We start from the raw sequence: 25,534 nt of genomic DNA, 5'->3' as shown, positions 1-25,534 counted from the left end.
GTCGGTAAAATTCGTTTTAAATCTACATGTAGTTATATATAATATATTGAAGAATTATAGGAAGCCTTAACATTTTAATGGTGGTAATGGTGTATAGTAAGTAATTTTGGAACCTAAAGAAAAATACTAATCCGCCTAAACCAAATTTTCATAGAGAAAAAAACTATTCGTCGGCAGTTTATACGAATTTTTGATATAGACAACTATATCGTCTAAAATGATCGGTGGACACTTTGATGGGTCCAAATTAATATAAACTGTAACTAATTCTCGGACCCTGTGACTCTCACTCTAATAAAAAATAAAAATAAAAAAAAATAATCTATTATATGTTTTGACGTGTTACAACATGTTGAGCTTTGATATGTGTTACTGATGATCCAGGCGTGCTTCGTCCATCTGAACTTCGCTCAGCCAATCTAAACTGCGTCAATATGAATTGTAGTGTAGTCAATGCGACAGGTATATTTTAACTTTCATGTAACCAATATCTGTCGTGTCTGTCAATTGTCATGATAACGAATAATAATGCGCTATTCATCGAACACACTACATGTGCATTAATAGCTGTACGTTGCTAGTATAAAATAAAGGGAGTTAGATTACGTAACTATCCATTGTTAACGTTTTTAACAATAACCTTCCCATATCACAACCACACTGGAAAGCACCCTTTGTCAAGAAAACTATGATTTTGTTTTTATCATACTCTAATGTTACGCTCTTCTCTATAGTTGAAAATTGCTTTAGTCATCCTTTAGCAAACAAAACGACATGCCAAATGTTCACTCAACCAACCGGTTAGTTGTCAATATTTAACAAAAAACACACTACATATTTGAAGAATAAATTGAAACTGAAATTGTTTTCAATTTTGTGATGGAAGTGTCGAACAAAATTGCACTTGTCTGTTATATAGAGAATCTGAAAAAAATAAATCCCTTAATTCTTACAGAAAGAAAAATGATTTTAAAGAATTTCCCTTATTTCCCCTATTTGGCCCCGCCCTCATGCCCCTGGGGGGCCATACCAACCGTTTATACAAAATTGGATCCCTTCACCCAAAGCAGTTTCATAGCAAGTAAGAACAAAATCCCTTCATTCCTATAAAAGAAGAAGGCTTTTAAAAACAGACTTTGCAATATTTCCCCTATTGGCCCCGCCCCTCGGGCCCCTGGGGTTACAGACCCACCGTTTATACAACATTTGTCCCCTTCACACAAGGTAGCTTCAGACTAAATTAGAACCAAATCCCTTTATTCTAACAGAAGAAGGATTTTGAATAATTTGCTATATTACCTCTATTTGGCCCTGCCCCTCAGGTCCCTTTGGGGCCAGACCCACCGTTTATACGGAATTTGTTCTATTTCACTCAAGAAATATTCAGACAAAATTTGGTCAAAATCCATCAATTCACTCATGACTAGTAGGGATTTTAATGAAAAGTTGACGGACGACGGATGGACTACGGACGCCGCGCCATGGCATAAGCTCACCGTCCCCTTTGGACCCAGATAACTAAAAAACGCTTGCCGTTAAAATACAAGATGGCTGCCGTAATTTGTAGTTTATGTACAATTCAAAATTTCGACAATACATATACTTTATAGAATATTTAAATTTTACTGTATGACAGAATAATTATGCCAAATCACTTTATTTATATTCATTCCTTCTAAGAAAACAGACAAAAATGCAAAACATTCAAGAACTTTTATTTTACGTCGTGTTGAAACACATCAATATGATCACTCATTCTGGAAAGTGGGTCTCCAAACTGTATGGTAATGTATTTCTGTTTATACTTATAAACAAATAAACGTTTTCAGAATGTAAATCCCCACAGTAAATGAACCCACTCGCCCACTATATTCTATAAATATCTCCTAAGAGCAGCTGTTGGATTTCTGCCTGCTTACAGCTATTTATAGACATGATCCAGGCACTGTCCCTCATTGGGTTTTACCACAGTTTCAACATAATTACCTTTTATTCACGTCCATGTTTTTCATTATCCATTAACACGAAAAAACCCAAAAGGTCATTTCATAGTAATACATTTTAATACCTGTATTATGTATTTTATACCTGAAACTTTTTTTTTTACAACAAATGCATCTGCGCATATGCTCAAAATGATTATGTCATAGCGCACATGGAACTGCTCATCGATATTCAATGGTAAATAACCTGGAGCATCAAGAATGATGCGTCCTTGATACTCCAGGGGTTACTATCACTGTGGATATGACGTCAGTGATAGTAACCCTTGGAGCATCGAGGATGATGGGACAGGTGATGATGGTAAATTAGGTCATGTGCAACGGACAAATGATTATTTAGGCTATGAAGATTATAAGGTATATTTGTTTTCTGACACTCTCAATAGAGCGTTAGAATTGTACCCGCTATTATATTGCAATTGCGACTACAAAGTGGGGATTTTGATACATCTTCTAGGCCTGTTCAATCTGATTCTAAGCCGTTCCGGTAAGCCTACTCTCCGTAACAACATGGAACAGTGTGGAAATCAAATAAAATATGATTTGGATCAGATTGAGGTTTAACTGTCTTATCATAACGCCTCCCGTGATACTGCACCTTTTTGACATTGAGTTTAGTGTATGCCCTCTATGAAGATCATACTCAACCCTCCTCTTCCCACTTGAGAAGATTTTGGGTTCTGTACCTTGACCGAGACATTCCCTTGCCTTTAAAAGTGATCAAATCTGTTCCTGCTTAACTTTTACCATTAAGCAGTGGGACGACTGGTTTGCCCGTTGTCAGTATAATGTGACCGGTTGGGGTGTGCTGTTCTGTGTCTTTGTCGGTATGTTTCAGTGGGACAGCACTATAATAACGGCCATATTTCCACTATAACAAAATACATAAGAAAAATAAACTTAATATATTGATATATTTGACTATCATTATCAAACAATTATACTATGACCCAGTATTGTGAGGCGATTGTCAAACAATATTTTTAAGTGATCTTATCTGCACTTGACAATGGCTGACCTGAAATATATGTTCTTGCCAGTAGACACATCTGGGCTGTTTTTATTTGAAGCCGAAGCTAAATTTATACACCAAAGATTTACAACAACCGAAAGTCGTTTAATTGTGTCATGGACCAACCGTTTGTAGATCTCGCTGAGTCATACATTCAATGAGAAATGTGTAAATATACCCAAAGGAGCTGCAGACAATTTTACGTGATTTATAACGAATGTACATGATTTCATGAACGATTAGAAAAGTTGAAAGGTATTTGCACATTCGATTCAAGTTTTTTTTTCACTTTTAAGTCATTATATTTGTGACATAGACTCAATGTTTAGTACCTTAAAATTCTTACCTGATTTCTGTGTGTGTGTATATATTTATATATGTAAGGTGTTTTTGAAGTAATGAAACTTTATTTTAATATAATAATGATATGCAATCAAAATACAAAATGTTCGTGCAACGCTTTTAATACCGGTATGTTATTTTGTGAAGAGGATGTTGCAAAAGTTTTATTTTAAGTTTCTGTGCTACATAGGAATTACTAGTCTAATATATATATATAGTTGAACAAAAGTATATTGATCAATTGTTAACTAGTATATATCGTAAGTCATAAAACTTGTGCCGAATCCCATTGTACATAAAACATATGTGTATGTTTCTGTATGAAAACCTCGTCGGAAACCAAAGAGTCACTGCTCTATTTTTTGTAACGCAATAGAGCGATGACTCGTGAGTTTCCGACGATGACACACGATAAAGCGATGACTCAGCAAGCTTAAATTATTGCGCTAATTGGAAAATTCTGCAAAATATACGAAAATGTATGCTTCAGGATAAAAACTCAGTCGCGCATATCACATTTATCATACCAAATTACGTATAACTCTATAACAGATACTCCTACCATTTGTTTGACTAAATTTTGCTTTATTACAGCGAATGTTGATGTTTCTTTAACCTTGAAATGCCAATGTCGGCGGTAAATTATATCACACAAATATTGTACATATAGCGACATTTAACAAAAAATAAAATCAACATCTACTTACTACAGGCTAATAGGAACTTTGTACATGGTTAGAAGACTGTTTTAGCAAACAAACAGTCCTTTGGTTGAATTTGGAGAAAACAAATTCTGATAAATATCTCCAACTCGATTTTCCTTGAAAGCATTTCCCTACTTTATTATCAAATGTTTAGTAGCATATTCTTACGTATAAAATATCAACCTATTTGCTAAAAATATATATCTTTAAAATGAGCATACTAATAAACATATTTACGTTATCCGAGCGAGCGACACGTTTTATTTTGTTTTTTGTTTTTTTGGTTTTTTTTTTGTGTTGCTTTTTTTGCACTATTTTATTTTGCCTAAGTTGCCAGTAACTCAACTAATTCCATTCCAATAGAAAAGACTTTGATTAGTTATGAGGGCAACAATAACAGGCAGTCTTACCTTTTAGTTTAGACAATATTTATTCAATGAGGGTACAGTGCAAAATACATATGATGTCATGAGAGGTTGGATTCGGAAACAAGTACAATGTACTTATATTAACCCGTCTCCATATATATAATATACAAGTTATCGGAAGTACTGATTATATTTACTATAAGTTATCAGTGTAAGGGTAGAAAAGGGAAGGGGTGCAGGGGTTGGGTAAAGGAAGATGGTGTTTTTGCAGGGGTTGGGTAAAGGAAGATGGTGTTCATGTTTGATCAAGTAAAATTGAAACCATTTGACATACAGTTATTAACAATAATTTGATCAAGTTACTGCTAAATTATCATTAAGCAAACAGTTAAAACTTTGAAGTAAACCTGTATATTCTAAAAGTGTAAAGGAAATCTGCTAACTTTAAAGATACCATGTAAAAAATCGCTGATATATTATCTACATTATGTCATATAGCCTGTGATTTGGCAATTCACCATATTAGCACCATATCAGGGTTCCATTGTTCTTAATTATGGCGGAATGTTAAAACACATGAACCGGTGTAATATATAAATATCTACCATTGTGTACGGAGTCATCAAATATACACGTGTTTAAATCGAACGACAATAACATGCTTATTCTATTTATACATCTTGAATAAAAGACGGCCTTGGATTTGCTTAGTAAGCAGTCACAAAAGACTACCTGGAAATCATACTGTGCAAAAAGTATGCTATCATGTGTAATGTACTTAACAGGTATTTTTGTCGATGCGACAACCGAATTATGAACACCCTTTTCCGTTTTGGCAATGTTTCAAATATGTTCATATCTTCGTTTAATCTCTAATCCAAAGCAGCGTGCGAGAATAAGAAACAACATTTCAAATAACTACCATATAAAACTGCAATTACGTCTACCTATTAGAAGTTCATATTTCGTAATGCACAATGTGAATTTTCTGAAATGTTCAAACATATTTAATACAAGTAAATAACTGACAGACAAAGTAAAGTCAAGGTCGTAGTTGACGTAATAAACTGTTGTTGTGACCAAGATATACAATGTACCTGTAAATAGATCCCCTAAAGAGCAGCGACGGTTGCAAAAAAGCTTGGAAAAGCATATTTGTTTTGCTATTTGCTTTTCAAATACACTGTACAATGCATTCATGTCAAGATGAAATACTTCTTAGTTTCACATTAGCAATTGTTTTAGTTTTTAACGTTTTTAAGATACTTTTTTTACAAACTCTATATACTGTTATTACCTTATGACCGGTCATTTCGCGATATGTGATTCCCGGGGTCAGAATATCGTAATTTTAACTTATAACAGAAATGTTGAATTATAATGAAACGAAATTTTGCGACTCATCATAGTCGGTAGCTGTAGATATAAGCTACATGTATTTATATTTTTCGCTAACTTAATTTTCGCAACCAAAACGAAATTGCGAAAAATATCATCCCCACAAAAATGTACCATATAACCGTATACGGTAAATATATTTTAATTTATGACAAATTATATTATAAATACAAGTAAGACATATATTAAGACAATAATAAATGGTATTAAGTCGTCCATGTAAGTATGAAGAATATAAAAAGTAAGCTTCAGAGTTTTAGTCTATTTCTCATATGAATTATTTGCACCAAAATAGTAGTGAAATTACTCGATGTGACATCCACGCTATACATATATGGGTTTCGGTCACTTTGATCCCAACACAATCGGTCACGGGATAATAAGTGATTGTAACCCCTGGGTATATTTGTAAACAGAGCAGTTGTTTACAAACTTTTCATTTGATTTTTGCTCAATTCATGAACCTGAAGTAGAAAATTTTAGTTCATGGTTATTTCCTTAATTCATCAATTCTGCTACTCTAACGAGTCAAAATATATTGTTTTGAGACAACACAAATATACCTATCCCATTCATATAGTCACGTCGATTGATAAGAAGCTTTGATGTGGGTATGTGATGAAAAATATATGAATAATGAAATATCGACTCAGTAATATATCTGGCGCCACATTTCTGAACTTCAAGGAATTCCTTGACTTAAAATTGCCCATCGGAAAGCATTACAGACTTGAAGGAGTATTCCCAGGTTCAGAAGCCTCCCTTAAAATTTATATTTCTAGTACTTCCATATTAGGAATTATAAGTTAACGAATCCTATACAGTTCAGGAATGTTGTCCTGTCAACATACTCGTAGGTATTTAGTACTATATCTGACTGACAGAGAATACAATTCTTTACCAATCGATTTGGTGACAGTAAAATTTCAGCAGACTATCATTGACAGATATTTAAATATCTTCCACTAAATAATCTGCAACGTCATAAACAATTGATTAATACATATAGAAATAAGGTTATTTGTTCCGGTTTGTATCGTGAGCCACTTAAATTTCTTCCACAATGCAACTACAAAATATATTATTATGTATAGTAATTTTCATCTAGTCCAAATGATTCCCTAAACATAGTCATTAACAGTATCTTCAAATTTTTTTTTTACATGAAATAAATTATTATTTCACACTATTTTTAAATTCAGTATATGATACACCTCACACAAAGGTATTTACTTAAAGCGGAGCCGATAAACCTACAATGTTTTGTTGGTTTTTTTTTAAAACGTTTACCCCTGTAGACGCATTTAGACTCTTCTATCACAAATACAAGAATTACTCATTGTAGAATTATAGGGGTGAATGAGGTAATTATCTGCAATAGACGTTCGACTGTCTTGATTAAATGTACTTTGAACCTTTTTGTAATATAATAAGTGCACTAAATAGTGCCGACACAAGGCGGTATTTAAATGTCCAACGACAAACCAGTACTACATTATTATTCTATATCAATTTATAGATGAGCTGTCTTTTAAAAATCTTCCCTTTTACATAAAATTTTTTAGATCATATGTCTTTTTTAAATATCTTCCCGTTACATAAACAATTCCATCTGAGTTTTGAGATATTTTCTCATGCGAATAGGTATTGATAGTGACTCATGTTTGTGACGCCATAACGTCATATTTTTCAGAGAAAACGGGGTCAATCTCACTTACAATATAATGTCGTTACAATCGATGCTTGCAATGGAGATTAATGTAATACATGCTGTATACATTATACACTACAGTAAAATACAACGGGGAATTTCAATTATTGTCTACATTTGTATGTATTGATTATTCGTTGGGTTTCTTTCTTTTGTAAATGGTATTAAAGAGTTAATAAATATTTCGTAATACTTCTGAAAATATTTTATCTTTTTCAGTAATCAGAAGCTAGAAACAAAAAAACAAAACAAGAGGCCCAAGAGGCCTTGACGGTCACCTGTGTGCTGCTACAGAAAAGCATTGCAAAGTTGGTTCAAATCTGTAAAAAGTATTTACGAATTAGAATAAACTTTAAAGTTGAACCTTTCAGAATTGTTTTTATTTTTTGTTTTGTTTTTCATTTTGATTGTGTATTATGTTACCAAACCTTATGCTTAAAATTCCAATTTGCTTTGCCAATGTTAAACAACAAAACCAAATAAGAAGTCAGTCAGTGTCAGTCATTTCATAAATTTCACTTTTTAATCTTTGAAGATTATTTAGATCCATCAAATCTGTGAATTCAGAATAAGATTTTTGAAGTTTTAGCCTATTTGAATCCTTTTGGCCCCGCCCCTCTGGCCCCGGGGATCAGCCTGAAGCCTGGACAAATATGGATATGGTGTTAAATTCTATTTCAGGCTAATAATTCTAACCCAGTTTGACTAATTTCCAATGAAAACAAAGCAAATAATGGTCATAAATATGTTTTTCCTATATAAAACTATAGTAAATTTGACGCTCTACCCAGGGGAAAATCTGAGATCCCAGGGCGATGAGATTCACAATTTTTGTAAAGGGCCTTAAGACCTTCCAATCTATGAAGAGTATCAGGTTCCATCAAATCTGTGAATTCAGAAGAAGATTTTTGAAGTTTTAGCCTATTTGACCCTTTTTTGGCCCCGCCCCTAAGGCCCCTGGAGGTCAGCCAGGATCAATATGGTTATGACGATAAAATGCTATCCCAGGCTAAACATTCTAACCCAGTTTTACTAATTTCCTATGAAAAATAAGCTAAAAACTTTCATATATGTGTTTTTCTACTATATAAACTACAGTTAACTTGACCCCCTCCCCAAGGGGAAACATGAGACCCCAGGGTCATATAATTCACAATTTTTGTAAATGACCTTAAGACCTTTCCATCTATGTAGAGTATTTGATTCTACCAGTTCCAGAATTTCAGAAGAAGATTTTTGAAGTTTTAGCCTATTTGACCCCTTTTGGCCCCGCCCCTAAGGCCCCTGGGGGTCAGTCATGGAAAATTTGTTAATAGGATTCAATGGCCATTTCATAGGGATAATTCTGACAACATTTGACTAATTTTCTATTATAAATGACCAAATAATGCTCCAAAATGTGTTTTCACTATATAAACTATAGTAAACTTAACCCCCTCCCCAGGGGGAAACCTGAGACCCCAGGGTCATATAATTCACAATTTTTGTAGAGGGCCTTGAGACCTTTCTATCTATGAAGAGTATTTGATTCTACCACATCTGTGAGTGGAGGAGAAGATTTTTGAAATTTTAGTCAATTTTACCCCTTTTGGCCCCTCCCACAGCCCCCTGGGGGGTGGGGGTCATATAATTCACAATTTTGATTGGCCTTATGCCTTAGAAGGTTTGTGCAAAATTTCATTGAAATTGCTTCAGCGGTTTTTGAGAAGAAGTCGAAAATGTAAATTGTTTACGAACACACGACGGACGACGCACGACGCACACCGCACGACGACGGACAAAAGGCGATTAGAATAGGTCACTTGAGACTTCGTCTCAGGTGACCTAAAACAAAAAACCCAAAAAACATGTATGTGAAATCAAATAATTATGTTCCGGTAGTACAAGATTACGATTTAACCACACATGATCCTGTTGTGACCAATACACCAACGATGAGCATCATCATCCATCGATTTTCCTTACACACAGTACACTCAGACTTTCGGAAAGCGATATAGCAGGCTTACACGGATTGCCATACTAAGAAAAAATTAGAATACTGAGAAATCTATTTCTTAGAATCTCTATTCGGATCGACATACATTGCAGTCTTTAAATAGTAAACACAGATAGCTGTGGACTTTACGTGTATAGTTATAATGTAATGAATCATTGTTGTATTACGACAGTTCATGGGTGAAGTTTAGCCTAGATATTTTACCCATGATTCTTAGCGGTGGTGCCATAAATAGCTCCTCTAGATCAGGTGATAAAACATTCTTAATTCATAATTGATGTCTACACAGTATTGACATATTTTTTCACATAGTCTGTCATTCTTAGAATGATGGGGACTATATACAGCGAACCAATCTGATTTGCCCAGTCACTCTTGCACTTCGCCCATCATCTGACCTATATATGTTGTCCAAGCCAAACATGGCTGGGCATATTTTACTAAGTGTCTTTATATTGCTTATGTAAATATATGTTGTAAAATGTGTGCGATATTTGAACAAAATATTTGATTTTTATAAATCACTTTGTTAAGTTTAATGTCATATTAACATCTAAGGTCTCCTCCTTATGCAATGCGTGTGTAAAAGACTGTATGTTTTTGGGGGGCTGTGGTATATTGTGTCGTGTCTCCGTGAAATCATGAAACTCGTAACAATTTTACAATACAACACATGGATTATACAAAATTTTAACATATTATACTGACAACAGACAAACCAGTCGTCCCACTGCCTTTATTTTGAGACTATAGTGTTGTGTGTCCCGGCCAGGGTACAAAACCCATAGCGACCTTTCTCACAGAGGCGAACGTTCAACTCAAAAAGTTATGCAGTAGAAAGAAATACAATCCAACATATTTTTTTTCATTTTAAATCCAAAGTTATTTGAGGACGTGCCATGTTTTGGAGGTGAAAGAAATAACTGAAGAAAACTACTAACCTAAGGTTAGTACCTAGCTGGCACTTGTCTCACATAGGTTTTGAACTCGAAGTCCATTTGTTTGATTGATTAATTAACGTCCTATTAACAGACAGGGCCATGTAAGGACCACCTTCCATATATGCTGTGTGTAGCGTGTATGTAGTGCGAGATGTGTGTTTTGCGGGACTTCGGTATGTTTGTGTTGTGTCTTCTGGTATATTGGAACTGTTGCCCTTTTTATAGTGCTATATCACTGAAGAACGCTGCCGAAGACGCCAAACAACACAACCCACCCGTTTATAAGCGCTAAGCAGGAGCAGAAACTACCACTTTTAAAGTCTTTGGTGTCTCGGCCAGGGGACAAAACCCAGAGCCTACCTCACAGGGGCGAGCGCTCAACCGAAGGCAAAACATGAGGCGGTGTCAAGCGAGACTTTAGGAAGAATAAAGTCAGGTAGGAAGGAGAGAAAAGATAATATCCTAAATTTAGTCACCTTTTTCGACATGCAATAGGGGCAGCAGGTACAATTCAAGCGCCCTACCTGCAGATGGACGGCTAGTGGTTTTATGTCAGAAACATTGTACCGATTATTTAAGTCAAATTTTAAAGAAGTCAATATTTAACGCGGCTATCGTTTTTTGTATTGATTCATATCTACTTCCTAGTCTACTTAAATTACCAACGGAAAGATCACAGAGGCATGGGGACAGATATGATGTTTTGGTGTATAGATAAAATACCCCGATATCTGAGGAAAATTGAGAGAGTACGCCACATGTGTTATAACATAGAGATCAATAAAATACACTGTGTGTAAATAAAATAGCCCTATAACCTGACAAGACTATCGAAGTATTTACTCAGTTAGGTAATACATTTTGTAATCTAAGACCGTCACGTAATCGGTCCAGGATCACGTCTGATTAAAATCACATCTTACCTGTGTAGTTGTGTGTGCAGACACCGTACGTAAGATTAAAATCATATCCCCTAATTTTAAGAGAATTTACATGAAAAAAATTCTCCTTTCCTTCTTATCGACTTTATTCTTCATAACATAGGTCTCCGTTTTTGCTTTGAGCTCTTCTCTCCTTTTACCTTTGTGTGAAAGGTATTGGATTTACCAGATATTATTTGTTTCTTTCTTAAGACAATTTCCAATTCAATTTCGAAACAGCATTTCTTCTTTTTGAAAGGGTTTGTTAATGTTTGTCTCCAGCTGCATGCTTCAGTGAAATAGAACTATAAAAAGATAATGGTTTCCACTAGACTCAACACGACTATACCGCAGCCTCCAAAAGCGATACAGACATTAACACACACACAACAGGATGAGACCAACCTTCTATGATCCAGGCTGTTATTAAGACGTGAAACCCCATCAAGTAACCAATCATTCGTTGTGTGCCTTTCTAACGACTGATTCGTTCCTAGTCAGTGTAATATGACTGGATGGGGTTTTTGCTTCAGTGTGATAGCACTATAAAAATAATAGTTTCCACTATTGCAAAGAGACACAACACAAGTAGATATACCGCAGCTTCCAAAAACGATACAGACATTCACACACAACAGGGTGAGACCATCCTTAAATTATCCAGGCTGTTATTAGGACGTGAAACCGCGTCAAGTAACCAATCATTCGTTGTGTGCCTTTCTAACGACTGATTTGTCGTATTCAGTGTAATGTGATTGGATGGGGTCTGCTGTTCGGCGTCTTTGTTTCAGTGAGATAGCACTATGAATTCACTTTTCAATACCTCAAGGAGGCACAACATCATTCTCCTACAGACATAATCCAAACACGCAACATGTAGCATATAGAGCATAATTTAACATTTTATGTAGATAGGACATTACCAAAACAAACCAATCATTCTCAGAAACTACAATATCGCACATCGCGATCAAGCGATCTTATCTTTAACAAGAACGTGGCGAAGAAATGTATGGAGATAACGTTTATCGTACGATGTTCACGCCGACGGCATTTGCGCCTAAATAGACCACGTGTTTGGCTTGGTTCGGATTTATATTAATTAACGTCCTATAGTTAAACCTTACTTCAATGACGGCTTCATTAGATACAAAGTTAATATTTGGTTACATATTTTTTATATATGACTCCTTATAAGAAATCGATGACAACGAACCACGACCATGAACCACGACCATGAACTACCACCATGAACCACGACCATTAACCACGATCATGCCGTATGTAGTTTACATTACTAGGCTAACCGCCAACACACGGCAACTTTCGATGTTTATGCTATACTAAGAAAAGACGGATTACTAAGAATTCATTTTCTTAGAATTATCCGCACTTTTAGTGGTAGTCGCTATACCTAATAAGTTGTACCGTTCTACAGTGAACATCCTCGATACTCCAGGGGTACCGATCACTTACGATGTGTAGAGACTGTAAGTTATCGGAACCCTTGGAGTATCGAGGATGTACAGTGAACAAATGATCTACACTACCATCAATCAATATAAATTAAAAAAATATTTATGTAAGGTGCCACGTATATCTCTTATTGTATTGTATTTATTTACAGACTTCGCCATTTCATGCATATATTGCAAATGTACAACCATATCAGCTTTTGACACAATAAAATCTCATATAATATGGGTATCGAAAATGTCTATACTTGTTAATAGAAATGTAAATCACTGTTATTTTCAAATGTGTATCCATTTCTCCATATTGAACATTTTAATCAGATATATTTACGCTTCTGAATTTAAAAAAAAAAGATTACTTCATCAACACTAATATTATCAAATCTGAGTTCGTTTTCTCCTGCTAAACATAACAGTTGATACTAAAACTTTACTGTTCGTTATAATCAAAACAAATACAAGTCAATTAAGATAACGTATTAGTACATCAAAGCTAATTCCGTTAATAAATCTCAGATCGTTCTCATTTTTAAGTTAAATGCTCTTGATGCCAGCAAGATTAACTTCTAGTGTATTGTCTTGCAAATCACGACAATCTGAATGATGATTAAATAATAATTTCGATCTATTGACTCTTTTGACGTCATAGTCGTAATTCTGAGATTTGTTTTATTTCGTTTAAATATTACACTATACAACTATTCCAATTAATTATAACCTATCGTATTCACTACTTCTAGGTTTTAAAACCTTTTTATTGAAATGTTCGGCATGAAAAGTGAGGTACATTTGTAACTTTCATCAAACAAAAGCTACACAAACTACTGCCGCCAAATAATAATCGAGAATTAAATTAAGAATTATATTGATTTTATCTCTGAATGTCAATGTTTTCTTAATTTTTTTGCCTATTACTTCACTTTTTGCTTTTAACCCTCCCTTCAACCTTTGTGTAAACGGCGTTATGTTCCTTTTTATACCCGACATCTACAATGAAGAATCATAAGGTGATTGGTTAGTTGGTATGTTTCAGTGTCATGTAGGTTATGGTTTCCTTTATGAAAAAAAAAGAAAAAAAAAAAAAAAAAAAAAAAAAAAAAAAAAAAACACACACACACACACAAGAACATACACTCACCGGTTGGGTGTGCAGCTCGATGTCTTTTGGAATATAGATCAGCCTTTTTATCATTTACAGGATACATAACACGAATGTTACTGCAGCCTCCCAAAACACAACCGTATGCAGCACACGTATCGTATATTTGGAAGCTCGTATTTAAATGACCCTAAAGTAAGTGTTATTTCAAACATAAAGTAATATCAAATCAAAACCAAACCAATATACTCTATGTGGTCAATCGGTCAGTATGCTTAATTGATAGGGAATGGGACGACTGGTTCGCCCGTTGTCAGTATAATGTGACCGGGTGGGGTGTGTTGTTTGGAATCTCCGGTGGCATGCTTCAGTACTTATATCACTAGTGCTTATAGCACTATAAAAAGGTCAAGAAACTATGCAAGAAGACACAACACGAACATACCGCTTTCTCCAAACACGCACCGCATAGGAGGCCGTCCTTACATGACCCTGGCTGTTAATTGAAGTTAATCTTAAATGTATGTTGCCCGTTGTCAGTATGATGTGACTGGGTGGGGTATATTGTTCGGCATTTTGTTAACAGGATCAAACCGAACGAATCTCTCCGGCAAACTAGGCTTTTAATAAAATATCTTACTTCCATTCTTCTAATTACCATGCAAAATATTTCGTTACGCACATGACCCTTGTTTTAACTCTACCAGCAGTGTTTTCAAGAGTGATCACCTGTTTTGTTTTATTGTTATAGACACAACATCCCCGCATTAATGATCCAGTTAATTAGTTCGTTAAATTATATATAAAAATGTATTAATTTTGCATAAATTACGAAACAAGTTTTTCATACGCCGCTCGAGGCGTAGCATTTAGATTCACCTACAGATTATCATATACTTGTTTAATTTCTATGCTTTTTTTTACGAAAGAGTTAAACTTCCGCGTAGCCCACTTATCGTTTTGGGGAGCTAATCCTTGTATATAACTTATATACATTTGTACATATCACTTTCGATGGCTCGGATGTAAGCGGACAAGGGTTCTTAAAGTGAGATTTTAGTTTGCTAAATGTCCTTTCAAAATCTAGGATTTAAAACCGCGGCATTAAATTCAAATATCATATAGCTATATGCTGACCTCGTTGTAATTAATTGGGTCTATATTTTTATCAACCCGCCAATGAAGGATGGAGATCATGATTCATCTTTAGCCGGCGGGTTGCTTCACTAGGTACACTGTGTATACACATAGACTTTCGATAAACACCTTACTTAGAAACGGCAGGATACGGAGAACTCATGTACGTACAGTATACAAGTACGGATATAAATAGTTTCTTCACTCTTTTTTATTTAATAAAAAATTTCTTTATTAAAATTATCTCGAATGTAGTTTTATACGTATGATATATTGTTAACATGGACGAAACTCTGCTATTGTTTATTGCATGATAGTAAAGGGTGACTTAAATGGGTCTTATCTTTTTTCTAACTCTAACTAACTTTCTGCTTCCTAACGTATCCTTTGACACCGCATCACTTTTGGCCTGGAATTGAGCGCTCGCCCCTGTTGAGAAGGCACTAGATATTGTCCCATGGCCCATATACACCATCATCTATAACAGTGGTATACATAGTTTCTGATTTTCTGCTCTTGCTTAGCGCTCAGCTTAAAGGGAGTGGGACGACTGGTTTTCCTTTGTCAGTATAATGTGACCAGACGGGATATGCTTTGCACAATGATTCAGTTAGTTAGCACTGTAAAATGACATGAGTTTCACGCTCATAACACCAATATAGTGAGCAGTCTCCAAAACCACTCAACTCGCACCCCACACTCGCAACATGCCACATACATGTACAATGAGTCCTAAAATGACCCTGGCTGTTAATAGGATGATAACCTAACCAACCATGCAACCAACCAGGTAAGGAATAAAAATGGCTCTCAAATCACGCAACTTTCACTTCACACACGCAAGTCACCACATACGTGGGAGGTCGTCCTTAAATGACCCAGGTTGTTAATAGAACTATTATATAATAAACCTACTAACAACCTTGGCCAATCAAATGTGTAAAATGCATTGTGTGGGACTTAAAATTCTTATGTTTTGGAGACTGTCATGCGTGGGATATCAATATCTTTGTAAAGTTGTAAATATTGGCATTTTTATAGTGCTATCTTACTGAACCATGCCGCCGGAGACACAGAGTAAGCATTTCCCAACAGGTCACATTATACTGATAACGGGCAAACCAGTCGTCCCACTTCTTTATGCTGAGCTCTAAGCATGAACAATGTGTCTCGGTTGGGTGACAGAACCCAGAGCCAACCTCATAGGGGCGAGGCCAGATGTGAGGCGGTGTCAAGGAAGATGTTAAGAGGAAGAAAGAAACTGGGAAAAACAGATAAGATCATAAATTCAGTAGCCTTTCACGAGCAATGGGGACATCAGGCACAATTATAATACGTACCTGCAGGACAGTAGCACCTGGAATGAAATAGGAAGTTTAAGCATGAGACACAAACAGGCTGAACAAAATACTGTCTTCTTCCAATATCGCACTCATCACACATTCGTTTGTTTTTATCCTTGGTTAAGCGGATTCAGCAGTTTGCTAAAAAAAAACTTCGTATTTCGGGTGAAATATTCACGAAACTTTCATCTTTCAACTTTAGGTGAGAAAATTTCTCTACTTTTGGGCATGGCTGGTTTGCCTAATAATCCCTTTTGAAGTAAAGATCCGGGACGCCCTACTATGATATGTATTAGATATGATTTATAGGCATGGAGTTTATTCGAGTTATTTGTTTTATAGTGCTATCTCAGTGAACTTTACTTTCGAAGACACTAAGCAGGACACCCCAAGCGACAAAAAAGAGAACCCAGTGTTCCCTAAACTGGCAACTTGCGAACGCCGGTTATCAATTCATGGCGCTTCTCTATCCTCGACGCACCAGAGGTTACTAACTATGACTGCCGTTTAACCTCAGTGATAGTAACCCCTGGAGTACCGAGAATGGCGCTTCTCTAGCCGATAGTAAAGCAGGCTTTCAAATACACTGGCCACCAGACCCTATGTTGTATATAAGACTTTCTCAGCATAGCTCTTCACTAGATTTTCTCCTCGTAGTTTGAAACCAGACATGCAGTACAGAAAAATAAAAAGCCACATTTTAGTGATTTTTCCCCAATGCTCTAGACACTGGTGACCAGACTATGTTATGAACTGAACGTCAATTGTTATCGGTGAATAACATGCCACATGGAATTTTAAAAATAATCAAACGAAAAAAAGTAGAGTATTTTAAGTAGCGCGCATGTAGAGAACAAGTTTTGTATATCTCTTTATCTATTGACCTGGTTATCCCTCACAATATGTAAATAATGTATATACATGTAAATACCGTAACTGCGGGGTAAAGGGCGTTAGTTATGTTTACATTGCATACTGTAATACTGTTTAGATAATATAGGTATAACATTACAGATATAGCAATCAATTCTAATAGGTATATGCACATCCAATGGAGCTTTAGATTGTGTTTAACTATATATGGGTGTTATATATTGAATGCATATAGTTGCACTTGTAAATACAAGCTACAATTTTATCATAAATACATTATCAAAATTACGAATCATTAAAAATATAACGATTAACCTTGAACATTACATTGTAACTTTAAATAGAAATTGCAAAACAAAAGGTTTTTAGACAATATGCGTTTATTTCGAGTTGAAGTATACGTGTGCAATCGGATGTTGACCTATATATACTTTACTGGGTTTATTTATAAACATGATAATGCGAAACCGTAGGAATTCTCAACGCTAGAGATATTTATAAATAAGTAGAGCTTCGGTAACAAACAGCAGCTCTCGAAATCTTTGATACGAAACCTTGCTTGTTATCCAAAAATAACATTTCAAAATCTCCAGTCACTGTGTCAGGTTTATTCATAGTAGCAAGAATTTCCGCTTATCTATAAATAGATCGGGTTATTCCTGGATAACGTGTATTGAGAAGCTCAGGACTTCCCAGAATCGATGTCACATGACATGGCTATTTGTATAAATACTGTTGTTAAGTTAGGGTCCGCGGCCAGATTGGTGATCAGTTTATATCCAAACAAGTATTTGATACTGAGTGACTTTCCAAAGTAGGACTTAAGTCAGCGACTGACAAGGTTTTTCTGAGGAAAAGGTAGGATAATAATTTCCTGTATATTCTAACACGTTTTTGTATTGTTTACGTGTATGACAGCACGATCGTGTTTTGTTTACTTGTTTCAGAGCATAACTGCACACTCCCGGGAAGTAAATAATCAGTGCAAATTGAAAACGTACAACCATGCATTGTTTATGTTTAACGAGTTCGTCAAACGGGAAATTAAATAGCAATGTTTATATAGATATAGGCCTGTATATCTATGTAGACAGTTTCATATACATATATATTGACGTTTCTACTCCAGCAGCTGCATGGAACCAGTTTCATTGTTTTGTTAGGAAACTGCATTTTTTATTTCATATAAAAATACAACTGGAGTCAAGAAAATTAGCACTTTTTTAATACTTTTATGACGAACTGCTGCAATAAATTAAAAAAAAATGAAAATTTATCGTCAACTTGATAAAGACTGCAGATTATTCGAACAGCTAGGCTGCTAAAGAACATGGGTTGTTTACGAATTGAAATAGTATAAACATATATAGTCACCACAGAGTGTACATCCTACAAATAAATAAACCTAAAAATAAACAATTAAGCCTATAGATAAACAGGATTTAGCCTATAAATATTCTGACCTAGGCATACTTTTATGTGGCTGTTTTTATTTTTGATGTTTGTCATTATGACCCACCCGGAGTACCCTTATCAGTTACATTCTGGTCGAACTTCTATATATTGCGTGTGTTGTTGCAATACACACAGTGTTCCGGTTAGCTGCACACAGTTTAGGCTCACCTGCTCTAGTTAGGCGAAAACTATTTATAGACTAATTAAATTCAATACTTGGAACTGGGTAAATTGCCAACCCGTATAATGGTGGGACTTTAATTTACTTCCTCGTTGACAATGAGGCCGTGTGTACATTGGCCAGATAAGATACAAGCGACAGTGCAGTTAACTCACTGTCATTATATAGTTGTGACCGCAGACTTGTTTTATCATCTACAGGTTTGAAAATTGTTCTCTGACAATGGTTGTATCACGTAAAGTAACGCCGATCATGAGGAGGCCAATTCGACCAATCGAGCGTCAAAAAATGAGGCCATGGCTAATGAATCTTCTGCTCCATGAGAATGTCACCGGTCTATCCTGGCTGTCCAAGAGAGAGAGAACATTCAGGATATCGTGGAGGCACGCGGCTCGTCAGGGCTGGAATCCTGATAAAGATGCTGACCTGTTCGAGAAATGGGCACGTCATACAGGTTAGTACATAAATGTTATGTATGTATTATGTTCATGTTATGTTATGATGTATCATGTTGTGATACTATGTCATTTATGATATTTTTGTGTTTACAAAATACGCTATGATATGTAATATATGCCATTTTATGATAACATGTGTTAATGTTTACAAAATATGCTATAAGATATGGTATTTTATGATAATATTATTTAATGTTATTATGCTATTTTATATAACCTTTGTGACACAAATTAAACAGTAAAACTTACTCATCTTCCTTAGCTCTTACCGATTCTAGATAATCAAGGATTTATTTTTGTGTTTGTGTCATTATAATTAAAAACTTAACAAAAACGGACCACTATGAAATAGGTATACGGTGTCATTAAAATTAAAAAAGTTAACAAAAACGGACCACTAGGAAATAGGTATACGTCTGATATCCAAAACTTATGGCCAGAACAATGGAGTATTGTGAATTAAACAATAGTGTTGATATAGTCTTATTGTGGAAAACTGGAGTATTTGTTTATACCAATAAAAAAATATTTGTTGACAAAGTTTATTCTCTCTGTTCAAATTGCAACTTAAAAACCCATTGGGTTTAACAAAGACAGGGTAGTTATAAATGAATATTTTAATAACATATCTTAAATTGACTTCAAAACTTTTGAGGTCAAGAAAAATAGAAATTGTTTACGAAGAAAAACTTTTAAGGTTTATTTTTCTGTAGTTGTTGAATTTATGTAGGGCAGAGTTTTCAATACAACATACAAGCTTTGTCGACAGTTGTTAAATACCAATGCCGCTTGTTGCGTTCATTTTTTTAAAAAACATGTTATGAAGTATTGCCAATAACTGTTCATTCGACTTCAAAATATAGGTGTAATCGTCCAATGATTATCTTAACAAAGATATATACACTAATCATATGGAACACGGGCCTATTCAGGTATACAGTGTACATTATCCATAGCACAGGGCCGGTATATAAGATTGGAGTAGGAGGGCTCCTTAGGGGGCAAGGGAAACATAAAATAAGGATAATTAATTAGGTTGGTGAAATACTAAAGAATAACAAAAATACCGAAAAATTGATAGTTTAAGGAATAAATCTAACAATTGTTAATATGGATAGTTTATAAAAGCAGACAAAGTACTTAATAAGGTAAAAATAAAATTGTTTATTTTCATTAATGAAATATATTCCATGAGTCAGCAAAAAATACAACAAAGAGAATAAAACAATAAAAACTCTAGAAATCAAAACATCCATGGACACATTCTTTTAATTTCCCCATTTCAACCTTAAAACGAAAAAAAACTAATCATTTGCTTAGTATATTTTAAGTATATCGCGGACTTGACAACATAGATAGTCTAGCTCATCATGAAGATATCACATGTATTTATCCGATATAAAGTACACTATTTAATCGTGTGTATTATCTTGCATCTTACAAAGATAATTGTTTTGTATACATTGATACAATATTCGACAAAACGGAAATAAACAAGGAAGTTATGATATACATGTATATTTAACACAGGAAAGCACATGGATAATGACGTTCCCGATCCCAAAAGATGGAAAGCTAACTTCCGGTGCGCGTTAAACAGTCTGCCAGATGTTGCCGAGGTGAAAGAACAAGGGATTAAGAAGGGCCAGAATGCATTCAAGGTCTACCGTTTCTTGGAGGAGAAAAAGACAAAGGTTACAAGTAAGAATTCTTTATTTATTTTCAACGACTGTGAATGTTGTAAAGAATGAATATGGAAATATTATTAGAGCTAAAAGCATCACATTTAGTATTTTAATTAATTCACCTCATTATCAAATATTTAGTTGTACCTCGCCCAGGCCCAAACTTTCAACGTCATCTCTAAACACCCAACGATGCTTATTTGAGTTGCGTCCTCTTACAGAGTCGACAGAGGAAATTGAAGTTAGAGCAAAGTCACCTGTTCGCCAATCGAGCAGACCTCAGCGTACCCGCATCCCCAACCGACGATACACATTCTCCGATAGCGACAGCGACGATACAGACAGCGTGGACTTCGTCGACGATCTTTCCTCGTCTATGGTACGTGTCATCATCGCTCAAATTACCAAATGATGAACTGGGTCGATCAACCAGGGTAGCATTTATTAGCAAAAGACAGATGTTTGGCACAAAGAAAAATAGTCATGATCACTATTAAATGTTGCAAAATAATTAGGTTGACACCATTTTATGTTGCAAAAGACAGAATAATTTGACATCCTTTGACTGGCAAATGACAAAAATGTCTGGCACCCTTCCCAAAACAAAACGACTTGAAACCATTGCAAAAGACGTTGTTGAACAGGTGGCATCATTTTTACCATTTTTTTAACCTAGAATCGCTTTCCTGGATGTAAAATTAAGATATAGGCAGTCGTAAGCATTTTCTTAAGCAGACAGTATATACGAGTATGTATTATAATTTGACTGGTTTTTTTTACCTTTGTCTTGCTGCAGTCGGCGTCTCCAGCCTCCATCAGGTCCGACAGTGGGGATGAAACGACGTGTTCCGCATCTGACGCAGAGTCTCTCCCTGAAATCCGACCAGAAACAGAAAACAGAGATTTCCCTAACTTTGACAAAATCTGCCCCGACTATCACATAGGTAAGGAAACAATAAAATAGAGAATTAAGTTTTTAAAATATAACATACTGTAATGCTACGTATTTAAGTGGTAAAAATATTTCAGCGCTTTTCAGGACAGAAAATTTTGCTAAAAATCATTATGCTAATTAATTGATTTCCTACATATCTTGTTAATGAAGAAAATATTATGAATCTTTGAAATAAGCATTGCGCTTACAAGTTCTTAATGAATTTTGCGCTGAAAATAACTGCACTAAAAGTAGGTTTTTGCAGTATGAACGAAAGAAATGGTTTCGACTGAGACATTTCTGAGGAACATGCATTTTATTACAACTCCACTTTAAATATGCATGTTGATTACTTGTGTCTGCGTTTATGTTAACATCTTTTAGACGTGACGAAACGATCAATGGAATTTTATTGATTTTCACCTTTATGTAACCCAGCAAGTAAAAATACATCATGATCGATAGTATCCATACCAACAACATATTGATAAAACAAAGACTAATTATAGGTTTTTTTTTTTTTTATTTCAGAAATCGATCCTATCAAGGCCAGACTAGAGAAACAACATTCAACAGATGATTGTAAGTTTGTTTACTAAAAAAATAAATAAAAAACTTTTGAACAATCAATTCAAATATTGAATGTCAAATTCGATACAGCTGTTTCATAATCCAGATTATATCTTTGTGCAGTTCTCTTCACAGTTTTATACATTTAAATAGATTATTTTACGAGTATTATACAAACTTAACACAAATCTTTACCAGTTTTATACTGACTAAACATATTTGTTTTCTAATTTTATACAAACTAAACAGAAATATTGACTAGTTTTATACAAACTAAACAGAAATCTTTACCAGTTTTTTTTTCATTTTTACAGCTGTGTCAACAACCAGCAGTACTCTGACAGACGAAGAAGTTGTGGAGGTAAATTGCAATATTTGATTTGAAATAAAAAAAGATTTCTTCTACCTGTTTTCACAAAGAAATGTTTATCAGTTAAATATTAGAATGTACAGAGACTTAATCAGTCAAATATTAAATTTTCAACATAATTATTTAGTTATTTGAATGAAATTAATTGCTCTGAATAAAGTTATTGAATATTGATCATTTTAAATGTGTAGTGTGTTGTTTCTTATTGGTTATCTTTCTTTTGTCTTTCTTAGATGTTGTTGTTAGGAGATGTAATCAAATCGGAACAGATATCTGTGAACGAAGAAATGTGGACAGCTGGAATCGTACCAGACATTGCAATGGGTAGGTACCATGTACCACTTAACAGACTAACAAATGAACTAATAGTATCTTATATGATCGTTTCTACTACAAATCACCGTTTGTATTACAAATCATTGTGATAGGAATGACTCCGTTTTAAATAATACGCACAAACTGATGACGTTTTAAGTCAAAAATACTTAATGATGATGATTTGATCACATCAACACAGTAAAAAATGATGACGTTTTAAACAAAATGATACACATTAAATGATGACGTTTTAAACATAATGATACACTATAACTGGTGACTTTTTAATACTGCCAGATCATACAAAGTATAGTACCCCTAGACAAACTGATTACGTTTTAAACAAAATGATACACATTAACTGATGACGTTTTAAACAAAATGATACACATTAACTGATGACGTTTTATTTGCAGAAGAAGATGTAGAAACTACTTACACAATCCTCCAAAACTCCAGTCCCTCCCTCATGGAGTTCCAGGTTGTGTGTGAAACAGATGCTGTGAGAACAGAACAAATTCCTATTGATATCCAACAGGAAACGGTAAGTCGAAATAAAATTTTGATATGAATATGCAAATTAAACATAAATATGCAAAATAAACATCAATAAGAAATTCAATATGAATATGCAAATATGAATTTGTTTAGTATAAATTAAGCTAAAATTGTCTTTCCTGAAAGCGTTCAAAATTTAAAGGATTTTCTACAAAAATGCAAAGATTCTTTCAATTTCAAGAGTAGTGAACGTATGGTTAGCAAGTCAATCACATTTATGAAATTCTATACATTACCTTTTTTATATATTTTTCAGGTGTACACCAGCATACTGAATCTATGAACTGGGCATTTTTCTTTCTATCTGTGATAATCAAACTTATACCCTGCTGACCTGACACTAATGTGGTTGTGCTATGTTGAAGGCATGAGTATGAATTCTCACTGGCTTGTACTATTCCCATGTGGACTGCTTGATGTCCTGACGGCCGTCTTAAGCATTCTTAACACTCACTTATCACAAACGTTTATGTAACCACGATATGACGTTTCAAAGAATGCTGATGTGTTGTGAATGATTCCCGATGAATATGCAAGTAAGTCATGTGATCATCTTGTTTCTGGTCAAAAATGCTAAACAGTGTATATCTTGTTCAAAGTGTTAATATTATTCCCGGTAGACATACTATTGAACGAATGCTAACCACTGACTGAATCTGATCATCTCCATCAAACAACAGTACCAAACAAGGCTGGACCAAGATTATTCCATATATGGTGTGTCACTCCATAAACACAAGGACCATATAGTGTTTAAAGACTTGCCTGGTTTGCAATTACTTTTTTAGGATCGGCATGATGTTATAAACTTTGCAAGCATAACAGTCGTGTACCTATTACAGTTTTTTGGAAAATTGTTTTATAATTCTCTATGTCCTTTTCATCAGTAATAATGATGAACTACATGTGACCATTATGTAAATAAGCACTTCCGATCGTCTAGGTGTAAACATTATGTACAAAATCATTTTACATGGTTGTACATACATATATATATATACACGTGTGATTAAACCATTGTAATATGGGACTGTGTCAACTGTACACTAGTCTTCAATGCAATTGATGTGCAATTACATATATATGTATGACAGGTTTTTAAATAAAACCGACAAAGTATACATGTGTTTTTCATTATCATTCTTAACTTTTGGAAAGATTTTGTTGAATCGAACATCCATATTGTCTACGTCTATTATATATTTGCAAATTACAGAGTTATCTGCCCTTAAGATTACGCATTGATTATGATGCGATTGTTTTCGAGCGTAACGTCAGTTTTCAGAGAAAACAACGCGAGTCCCGTTTTGGGACAAGAGTTTTGACACATACAAAACGAGATAGTCAGATGCAAGATAAGCCGAAGGCTATTTTGACAGATGCACAAAATTACACATCAAATTCAGATAATTACAAGATTTTCTACATTATACGCCTAAATTACACTGATGCGGACTTATAAAATGACACGATATAAAAACCTATTTATCGATACCAACAATAAAATGAGCGATTATATTAAAGTGTGACTGATGTTTACGCTATTCAAGCACGCTAATGTGTCATTTTCATATGTATCAACAGCATAAAATATAAATACACAACTCTATAAGACAGCCTTAAAGACTATCAAAACACTTACGATCGCGTGCTGTGCCTAGGGTAAGTGAAGATGGAAAT

At 34.7% G+C, this 25,534-nt stretch overlaps 1 protein-coding gene across 2 annotated transcripts in view; it reads left to right on the top strand.

The window, feature by feature from the left end:
- Positions 1-24,975, top strand: part of LOC138323914 (interferon regulatory factor 2-like) — a 34,866-nt gene extending 9,891 nt beyond the window's left edge. The window contains exons 1-10 of one of the 2 annotated variants that reach the window (XM_069268849.1): positions 18,031-18,183; positions 19,162-19,415; positions 20,950-21,120; positions 21,326-21,483; positions 21,901-22,048; positions 22,570-22,620; positions 22,923-22,969; positions 23,212-23,302; positions 23,713-23,840; positions 24,111-24,975. In XM_069268849.1, coding sequence (XP_069124950.1) covers positions 19,184-19,415; positions 20,950-21,120; positions 21,326-21,483; positions 21,901-22,048; positions 22,570-22,620; positions 22,923-22,969; positions 23,212-23,302; positions 23,713-23,840; positions 24,111-24,137 — 1,053 coding nt within the window. In that variant the 5' untranslated portion in view covers positions 18,031-18,183; positions 19,162-19,183 and the 3' untranslated portion in view covers positions 24,138-24,975. Of the gene's footprint in view, positions 1-18,030; positions 18,184-19,161; positions 19,416-20,949; positions 21,121-21,325; positions 21,484-21,900; positions 22,049-22,569; positions 22,621-22,922; positions 22,970-23,211; positions 23,303-23,712; positions 23,841-24,110 lie in introns of those variants that run through there. The other variant, XM_069268848.1, reaches the window with a different exon arrangement.
- Positions 24,976-25,534: the final 559 nt, after the last annotated feature.

The sequence above is a fragment of the Argopecten irradians genome, chromosome 5 (assembly GCF_041381155.1).
Source record: "Argopecten irradians isolate NY chromosome 5, Ai_NY, whole genome shotgun sequence".
In the NCBI taxonomy this organism is placed as follows: domain Eukaryota; kingdom Metazoa; phylum Mollusca; class Bivalvia; order Pectinida; family Pectinidae; genus Argopecten; species Argopecten irradians.
The sequence above is the reverse complement of the archived record's forward strand: the minus strand, read 5'-3'. Positions and strand labels throughout refer to the sequence as shown.